Below are 10,135 nucleotides of genomic sequence, written 5' to 3'. Positions count from 1 at the left end.
CAAAAAAGTATTTAGTCAGCCACCAATTGTGCAAGTTCTCCCACTTAAAAAGATGAGAGAGGCCTGTAATTTTCACCATAGGTACACTTCAACTATGACAGACAAAATGAGAAAAAAAAATCCAGAAAATCACATTGTAGGATTTTTAATGAATTTATTTGCAAATTATGGTGGAAAATAAGTATTTGGTCACCTACAAACAAGCAAGATTTCTGGCTCTCACAGACCTGTAACTTCTTCTTTAAGAGGCTCCTCTGTCCTCCACTCGTTACCTGTATTAATGGCACCTGTTTGAACTTGTTATCAGTATAAAAGACACCTGTCCACAACCTCAAACAGTCACACTCCAAACTCCACTATGGCCAAGACCAAAGAGCTGTCAAAGGACACCAGAAACAAAATTGTAGACCTGCACCAGGCTGGGAAGACTGAATCTGCAATAGGTAAGCAGCTTGGTTTGAAGAAATCAACTGTGGGAGCAATTATTAGGAAATGGAAGACATACAAGACCACTGATAATCTCCCTCGATCTGGGGCTCCACGCAAGATCTCACCCCGTGGGGTCAAAATGATCACAAGAACGGTGAGCAAAAATCCCAGAACCACACGGGGGGACCTAGTGAATGACCTGCAGAGAGCTGGGACCAAAGTAACAAAGCCTACCATCAGTAACACACTACGCCGCCAGGGACTCAAATCCTGCAGTGCCAGACGTGTCCCCCTGCTTAAGCCAGTACATGTCCAGGCCCGTCTGAAGTTTTCTAGAGAGCATTTGGATGATCCAGAAGAAGATTGGGAGAATGTCAGATGAAACCAAAATATAACTTTTTGGTAAAAACTCAACTCGTCGTGTTTGGAGGACAAAGAATGCTGAGTTGCATCCAAAGAACACCATACCTACTGTGAAGCATGGGGGTGGAAACATCATGCTTTGGGGCTGTTTTTCTTCAAAGGGACCAGGACGACTGATCCGTGTAAAGGAAAGAATGAATGGGGCCATGTATCGTGAGATTTTGAGTGAAAACCTCCTTCCATCAGCAAGGGCATTGAAGATGAAACGTGGCTGGGTCTTTCAGCATGACAAGGATCCCAAACACACCGCCCCGGCAACGAAGGAGTGGCTTCGTAAGAAGCATTTCAAGGTCCTGGAGTGGCCTAGCCAGTCTCCAGATCTCAACCCCATAGAAAATCTTTGGAGGGAGTTGAAAGTCCGTGTTGCCCAGCAACAGCCCAAAAACATCACTGCTCTAGAGGAGATCTGCATGGAGGAATGGGCCAAAATACCAGCAACAGTGTGTGAAAACCTTGTGAAGACTTACAGAAAACGTTTGACCTCTGTCATTGCCAACAAAGGGTATATAACAAAGTATTGAGATAAACTTTTGTTATTGACCAAATACTTATTTTCCACCATAATTTGCAAATAAATTCATTAAAAATCCTACAATGTGATTTTCTGGATTTTTTTTTCTCATTTTGTCTGTCATAGTTGAAGTGTACCTATGATGAAAATTACAGGCCTCTCTCATCTTTTTAAGTGGGAGAACTTGCACAATTGGTGGCTGACTAAATACTTTTTTGCCCCACTGTATATATAGGTAGGGATAAAGTGACTAGGCAACAGGATAAATAATAAACAGTAGCAGCAGTGCATGTGATGAGTCAAAAGAGTTACTGTAAAAAGGGTCAATGCAGATAGTCCGGATAGCTATTTGGTTAATCATTTAACTATTTGGCAGTCTTATAGCTTGGGGATAGAAGCTGTACAGGGTCCTGTTGGTTCCAGACTTGGTGCATCAGTACTGATTCCCATGTGGTAGCAGAAAAAACAGTCTATGACTTGGGTGGCTGGAGTCTGACAAGTTTTAGGGCCTTCCTCTGACACCACCTGGTATAGAGGTCCTGGATGGCAGGGAGCCCGTCCCCAGTGATTTACTGGGCTGTACGCACTACCCTCTGTAACACCTTGCAGTCGGATGCCAAGCAGTTCCCATACCAAGTGGTGACGCAGCCAGTCAAGATGCTCTCTGGTGCAGCTGTAGAACTTTTTGAGGATCTGAGGGCCCATGCCAAATCTTTTCAGCCTCTTGAGGGGGAAGAGGCGTTGTCGTGCCTTCTTCACGACCGTGTTGGTGTGTTTGGACCATGCTCTCGACCCGCTCCACCACAGCCCCCTCGATGTGGATAGGGGCGTGCACGGCCCTCCGTTTCCTGTAGTCAGTGAAAATGTCAGTGAAGACACCTGCCAGCTGGTCAGCGTATGTTCTGAGTATCCGTCCTGTTAATCCATCTGGCACCGCGGCCTTGTAAATGTTAACCTGTTTACTCAAATCGGCTACGGAGAGCGAGATCACATAGTAGTCCGGAACATCTGGTTCTCTCATGCATGGTTCAGCGTTGCTTCCCTCGAAGGGAGCATAGAAGGCATTTAGCTTGTTTGGTAGGCTTGTGCCACTGAGCAGCTCACGCGGCTGGGTTTCCCTTTGTAATCCATAGTAGTTTGCAAGCCCTGCCACATCTGACGAGCGTCAGAGCCGGCGTAGTATGATTCGATCTTAGTCCTGTATCAACGTTTGGACTGTTTGATAGCTTGTCGGAGGTCGTAGCGGGATTTCTTATAAGTGTCCAGATTAGTGTCCTGCTCCTTGAAAGCGGCAGCCCTAGCCTTTAGCTCAGTGCGGATGATGCTTGTAATCCATGGCTTTTGGTTGGGATATGTAAGTACGGTCACTGTGGGGACGATGTCGTCGATGTACTTTTTAATGAAGCTTGTGACTGACGTGGTGAACTCCACAATAATATTGTGTGAATCTCAGAACATATTCCAGTCTGTCCTAGCGAAACAGTCCTGTAGCTTTCTCCATCCCTGACTAATGACACATGTTTTTCCTAACGTTCACCATAAGTCACCATGATCTACCTACTCTATGGCTCACACTATACATGTTTGTTTCCCCCCAATTTTGACTAAGGATTGTCCATTATTCGCCCTATGTATTCTCTCATTGTGTCTGCCTGTAGTTATTTGTATTAATTACCAAACAGGCATTACATGATCCAATTGTCATGCATCTCCATCCCTCTTTCCCATTTACATTTACATTTAAGTCATTTAGCAGACGCTCTTATCCAGAGCGACTTACAAATTGGTGCATTCACCTTATGATATCCAGTGGAACAACCACTTTACAATAGTGCATCTAACTCTTTTAAGGGGGGGGGGGTTAGAAGGATTACTTTATCCTATCCTAGGTATTCCTTAAAGAGGTGGGGTTTCAGGTGTCTCCGGAAGGTGGTGATTGACTCCGCTGACCTGGCGTCGTGAGGGAGTTTGTTCCACCATTGGGGTGCCAGAGCAGCGAACAGTTTTGACTGGGCTGAGCGGGAACTGTACTTCCTCAGAGGTAGGGAGGCGAGCAGGCCAGAGGTGGATGAACGCAGTGCCCTTGTTTGGGTGTAGGGCCTGATCAGAGCCTGAAGGTACGGAGGTGCCGTTCCCCTCACAGCTCCCCATTTGCAATATAATTTCAAATGTTCTCTGAACTGGCTGCCTATGAGACAGAAAGAGAGACATCTGTTTACACAAGCTTGTTCTCTGTTTTCTAGGGCCTAGTGTGGGGAGGGGACTGGTGGTGCAGAGCCGGAGGGATTGAGGGTGAGAGAAGGATGCGCAAAGGCAGCTGCACTCAGAAAAAAATGGAATTGCAATTCCAGCAGTATTCTTTCCTGGAAGTAGGGAAATACTGTGAGATTCCACTCTCTCACTGCTCCCACCACCTCTTCCAGCCCCCGTCCCCCATACATGCCTAGCCCCTCATACATGTATGCGTAAGCTACTCCAACACACAGGCATTTCCACCGCAATATGCCCAGTGAAAATAAATCAATATTGTTGCATTTGATTGGGCTCTGGAGTTTTTCTTGATCCAGAAAAAAAGTCTCGGCCCTAGACGATAGAGGATTAATTCCACCCTTACAACTAAATCTCAACCCACCATACAACTATCCACCAAAAAAGAAAAATGAAAACTAAACACAATACATAACTAGTAAACCAAAGAGTTTAAGTGGCTATGACAGTACTTGAATGCTGTACAGTATGAGTTTTGCGACACCTACAGACACATCAGGTGCATAGCTATCATTCACCCTCCGTTTGTTCCAGAGACGTTTCATTGGCTGCTTCCATCCGTTACTCATTGCTTGCATTCGTGGGTTGGCTTGTCAATCAAAGTGCTATTTTGTTTTCTTCCTGGTTAGCTTCACAGTGACAGAGGAGCAAAAACATTCGGTGAGTGTTCATTACACCTACTTTTCTAATCATGGTAAATTGGACACATAATTTAGAGCTAGCAATGTGGTTATCCGCAGTGATACTCTTCTAAGACACTTGCAATTATTAAGCCTAAGGTAAAAATAACTTGAGCTGCGCCAGCCAATAAGCTGTGCTGTCAGATTGGTATGCGACAGCTAGCTAGCTAGAGCTGCAAGCTAAACGCACGATGTATGACATTGCTTGCATAACAACTTTAACGAACCAATAAATATAGATAATAGGCTAGCTAACATCGGATTAGTAGTTGTGGCTAGTAGTTAGAAAGCCATCATACAACCCGGTGTCGTGACTCGTGCGGTGGTGGTGGCCAGCAGCAGCTTTTTTGCTTGTTCACGTGCGTCGCCCTGGGCGCTGCGCAGATTCATTCAATTCTTCTTATCTGAATCTTAAAATTATTTGTATGAGTGTTATTTCACGAAATCAGAGCTCAACCTGAGCAGCATTTTACCCAAGTCCACCCATATGGACATTGTGTGGATCACATGACTATAGAATTGTAGGGCATATCCAAATAGAGTACCACAGAATGAGTCATAATAACCATTCAACCTAGCGGTCAAAGAAGGAAATGGTTCCAATCGTTTATCCACAATGAATTCTTCCCATAGGAAGATTTTAGAAACAGTTAAAATAAGGGCTGTGTTTCGTGTAGGCTCACCCTGGCATGGTGTTTTGATAACCGTGTACATCTCTCTAGGGCAAGGTGACTTATCAATATATTCACCTGTATTTACCCCCCCAAAAATGAAATGATAATTAGCTGATAATGTGGCAATCATAAAGACCTACAAATGCCATGATGATTTGGACGAGACTGCTGAATTAAGGTAAAGGTAAGAATCTCTGGATTAACTATCTAATGTTAGCTAAATTTAGTAATTAATGAATTGGCTAAATTCCTTTTAAATGGGCAATTCTGTAAACTGTCTTGTGCCAGTTTTAAATTGACACAATACCTGTTAGCAAAGGTGTCAGCTAGAGATGACGTGCAGGAGCATGCAGTGATTTGTAGTCTTGCATGTCTACTTTGACTCTAATTAGCTTTTTCAAATCTAAGAGTAAATAGAGTTGAGCTGAGCTTGCCCCCTAAGACCCTCACAAACATCTACAAATGCACCATTGAGGGCATCCTGTCGGGCTGTATAACCGCCTGGTGCGGAAACGGCACCGTTCGCAACCACAGGGCTCTCCAGAGCCCAACGCATTGCCGGGGGCACATTGCCTGTCCTCCAGTACATTTACAGCACCCGGTGTCACAGGAAGGCCAAGAAGATCATCAAGGACCACAGCCATCCGAGCTACGGCCTGTTCACTCCGGTACCATCTAGAAGACGAGACTGAGAAACAGCTTTTATCTCCAGGCCATCAGACTGTTAAACAGTCACCACTAGCCTTAGTCACTATTCTAGCCGGCTACCACCCGATACTTTACCCTGCACCTTAGAGACTACTGCCCTGTGTACATAGTTATTGAACACTGGTTACTTTAATAAAGTTTGCATACTGTTTTACCAACTTTAGGTGTATATACTATATTTTATATAACTACTGCTGTACACACCTTTTCTATCCATATACTGTCCATACTGTCTTTTCACACCATTATATTTATGTACATTATATATATTTATTTTCTGTTCTCTGACCTTGCTCATGATGATATTTCTCAATTTTCTGGATTATGTGTGCATTTATTGATTTGTATTGCTAATTATTACTGCACTGTTGGGGCTAGAAACACAAGTATTTTGCTGCACCTGCTATAACATCTGTGTACCTGACCAATAAACTTTGATTTGAGCTCCTCCAAGTGACAATCATTTGAGAGCTGCGCGCTCTTGCTACCCGTCAGATTATTCCGCTCAAACTAGGTTGTGTATGGGCGTGTGTGATTAATCTACATAACAAACTAAGAGCTTCAGGAATTCATCTGTTTTTTCATCATTTTTATACAGTAGCCTAGATTGAAAAATAGCATTATTACAATATTTTTTCACAGGCTGAAGCGGGCCACTGATGTGGATGATTGACTGGCCCGGAGGGTTTCCAAAACCTCCCCTGGCCAGCGGGCAGCCCTGTATGTTGAGCCCTGATCTATATAAAATTTGGATTAGGATTTCTCTGCCCTTTTGTCCTCTTTTGTATATGCCTAACCAGCATGTGACCTTTTGGTCTTTTGCCTCCCTCAGGCATATTTCACACTGATTTGTGAAGGAAGAGAGACCATGTGGATGTCACATGAACAACAAGGATGAGACAAAAACAACTGGGAGTTAACTTGTTGAGGAGAGGACTGCTGCCGCCCTACTTCTCCCTCCAACTGGGGATTTGCTGCCTGTCCCACCCTCCACCCAAACATATGCAATGAACAGCACTACTCAGCCCCCTGCCATCATAGACGGGGATGTGGCAGTCAGTTCCGTGTTGGTACCATTCTTCCTCATCACCTTCATCGGGATAGCTGCAGCTGTGGTGAGTGGCTAACAGGGACATCACATGTTGGCCTACATTGATACAGTGAAGAAGTACTACTTTGATGAGCTACAGCTTTTAAAAAAACATTTTTTACCAGCTAAACTACTTCTTTTAAAAAAAATTGCAGGTGATGTATGTGCGCAGGAAGAGAAGGTAACTTGCTTTTATTAATACATTTTATTCTCTTCTTTATTGCTCTCAGCGGGTGTATGGTTGCTTATTAAATTGGCCAACTCCTTTTGAACAATACCCAGAATTCCTGCAATAATGTCCAAAAAGTGTCTTCTTACATTGGTCTCCAATTCACGATATACTCCTTTCCTATTGTGTGTTTTAGAATTGACAGGCTCCGGCACCAGTTGCTTCCAGTCTATACCTACGACCCCTCAGAAGAATTACATGAAGTTGAACAGGAAATGCTGTGGAAAGAGGAAGATACTAAGGTATGATTTAACCCTAATCTTTGTCTATGAATCAATTGATAAGCTGCAGTAACATCTGGGATCCCTCCTATGTGGCACTTTTTTATCCCATACGAAAAATAAAACGTGAAACTTTTACAAACACTAGATGGCAACATTGGCCACGCATAAATATAGGCCTTTTTACGTAATGTAGTCACAGATAGAGGAAGGAGACGGAAGTCTCAAAGGATGTATACATCTGAAGCATACATTTATAACTTCTACTCACCACCAAGTATGGTGATGAGAGGAAGTCCAGTGGCGGGAAGTGTGAGAAGATGGAGCTAGATTAAATTTGGCTGACATTGTGCAAATGTCGATGAAACATTCGATATCAATACAGTTTTCTGTTCCCAAAATTACAATATTTTATGAACAGCGTGCACTAAGTTTTGTAGACTTGACCCTTTGCCAAAGTTTCAAGAACTTGCATTGTTTAGGAGGAGTCCGAAGGCAAATTGAGTTATTGCACATTCACACTTCACAGAGAAGGCGTTCCCTAACGGAAATATGGAAATGCATGCTAAAAAGGGCCAATAAGATCTTGCTAGCCCGTGCTTGGCTCTGCCCACCTCCTTGCTTGTTCTGCCCACTATGCTTAATTTGCTCTCATTGGAAACAACACATATATATTTTTAAAACTCTGCTGGCCAGTATCTTTGATGTAGTAGTATCAAATGGAGCAACTTGTGGCTCATCTTTGTTTGTAAATTTTTTTTTAATAATAAAGAGCTGTAGAATAATCTTTGCTGCCTTTTTAGGAAGATTTTATGAATGATGATATTAACAAATGTAGACATTTATTTGAGAACATGGTCAAATGTAAAGGTAGGTTTATTTTGTGGAGAGGCGGTACAACTAAGTACCCTCACTTATATGTGAATTAGAGTACGGAGCAGTCTGACTGCTCGTTGGATGCCTTTCTATCTGATTCTTCCAGACAATTTTGTCACCTGACGTGCTATCACTTTACATTTGCGTGCGGTATAAACTGCGTGTCGTCCATGTGGGGGGAAAACTCTGAGCTGGATCTGTTGGAGCTTGAGCTGTTGTTTCCGACATGGGTGTAAGTCAATTCAGCTTTAGGCACACTTTGTGGGTCACTTAAGATATTTGCACAAGGTGTTGACTTCAAATGCATACCATATACAACAGCAATGAGGAAGATGAGTTGATCTAAAATCTAGTATGTGTCTTCAGGTGGTGAAGGGTTGGGCACGGTCCTACCAGCAGCAACGTCCCCTGTTGATGAAAGATGCCCATGCATGAGTGTGTTGGAGCAGGACATCGATCTGTGCCATCCTACAGATCAGTGGAGTTAACCCTTGAGATGCCAGATTTGTCAATCATTAAACACAAAGGGGTTTTAGGAAAAGCATGATAAATGGGAACAGCCTGTCATGCCTTTGCATCATCATCTTTGTCATTACCATTATCATCCATCAGTCATCATCTCTGTTGGAGCATTTACTTTGTACAGCGTCAGCCTCTAAGCTAAGGGGAGGTTGGTTATTATGTGAACCTCTGATGCCATGCCCGTTTTCCCGAAAGCCATACCCTAAACCACGACACGTTGGCTAACTACTAGTGGACATTATTTATTTGAGATTATTTATTCATTTTTTTTTTTTAACTGTGTTTGTGTGTATGATGATGTGGGTGTTACTGAAACATTTGCCTTAATGTCCATTGTTACTGTTTTAAGTAGTACTATACCAGTGAGATTAGCAAAGCCTTGACCTTGGGTGGGATGCTTCCCGTTGTACTACTAGTTTTAGTGGTGTAAAATTAGGTTACTATGTCCCTCACTATTCAATGTCATAAGTTACACAGATGTGCAGTCAATCAATTTGAGTCCTGCAATTTTCCTTGTTTGTTGCACTGTGAATACCATTATCAAAGCAACCAAAATAATACCTCCTCGTCATCATCCAGATATGCGATGATAAAACGGTGGTGAGAAGAGAGAGCAAGATTGTTTCCTTTTCTCTCTCTCTTTTGTTTCACTTGAGTTGTTTCAAACATCACATTCAGAAATAGGATGTGCAGAGAGAGAGAACCCTCTGGCTGTATCTGGGATGTCACATGATGGCCAATGAATGTAGATAGTCAAGCAGCCTCCCCTACCCCACCCACTCCTCTCCATTATTTAGCTGTGACTACTGCCCTAAAAATGTCCTGTCTGGAAGACAGGGCAACAGGATTCTTCTAGCAGAAGAATGTCATAGGCCTGACTGTATGCAGTATTCAGGAAACCTCATGTGTCGTTAAAGAAATGAGTGAACAGTGATTCATCCTTGGATAATGTGCTCTAGTCTAGGTTACCCACCTTTCCTCCTTGCATTTGTGAATGTCATATTCAGGATGAGAGATGAAGGCTCCCATTGAAATCAATCATCTTATCAGCGCATGTATATGTATGTAGGAGTCCACTCAATAATTTAAACAGGGAAATATATATCATGTATTTCCATTAATTTGAATGTGGAATTTAGACTTTTGACTTGAATTGACTTTTTCCTGAATGCTAATGGCTACGTATTACGCTCCACTATTTATAAAGTCGGAGTTAATTCCCATGCACATTAAACATATAATGCATTCGATTTAAAATGCGGTGTTCTGAAAAGAAAATACAGGATAGACTGATGAAAATACATGTAATTTTGACATCACTTATCAAGATTTTGCACACTATTGTTCAAGACTGATTGTTTTTGTTGCTTTCCAATTGAAGCACTAATTGACTGTCCATGAAGTAAACTTGTATGTGTCTTAGTGAGAATATGGACTTTTTATAGATGGTCTGGATGTAAAGTAAAGCAAAAATAAAATGGAAAGGAGTTCCTATCCTGTCTTT

General features: G+C 42.6%; 1 protein-coding gene across 2 annotated transcripts; it reads left to right on the top strand.

Annotated features, from left to right (window-relative positions):
* Positions 1-4,177: 4,177 nt before the first annotated feature.
* Positions 4,178-10,125, top strand: LOC139542533 (small integral membrane protein 29-like). Of its 2 annotated transcripts, XM_071348094.1 has the most exons (6): positions 4,229-4,291; positions 6,336-6,413; positions 6,526-6,808; positions 6,939-6,964; positions 7,149-7,254; positions 8,476-10,125. In XM_071348094.1, exons 3-6 carry the CDS (start codon positions 6,701-6,703, stop codon positions 8,542-8,544), a joined length of 309 nt encoding a protein of 102 aa, XP_071204195.1. In that variant the 5' UTR covers positions 4,229-4,291; positions 6,336-6,413; positions 6,526-6,700; the 3' UTR covers positions 8,545-10,125. The 2 variants fall into 2 exon arrangements, with proteins under 2 accessions (XP_071204194.1, XP_071204195.1); XM_071348093.1 differs by lacking the exon at positions 6,336-6,413 and having other exon boundaries at positions 4,178-4,291.
* Positions 10,126-10,135: the final 10 nt, after the last annotated feature.

The sequence above is a fragment of the Salvelinus alpinus genome, chromosome 17, assembly GCF_045679555.1.
Source record: "Salvelinus alpinus chromosome 17, SLU_Salpinus.1, whole genome shotgun sequence".
Taxonomy (NCBI): Eukaryota; Metazoa; Chordata; class Actinopteri; order Salmoniformes; family Salmonidae; genus Salvelinus; species Salvelinus alpinus.
This window is presented reverse-complemented; position numbering and strand designations above follow the sequence as displayed.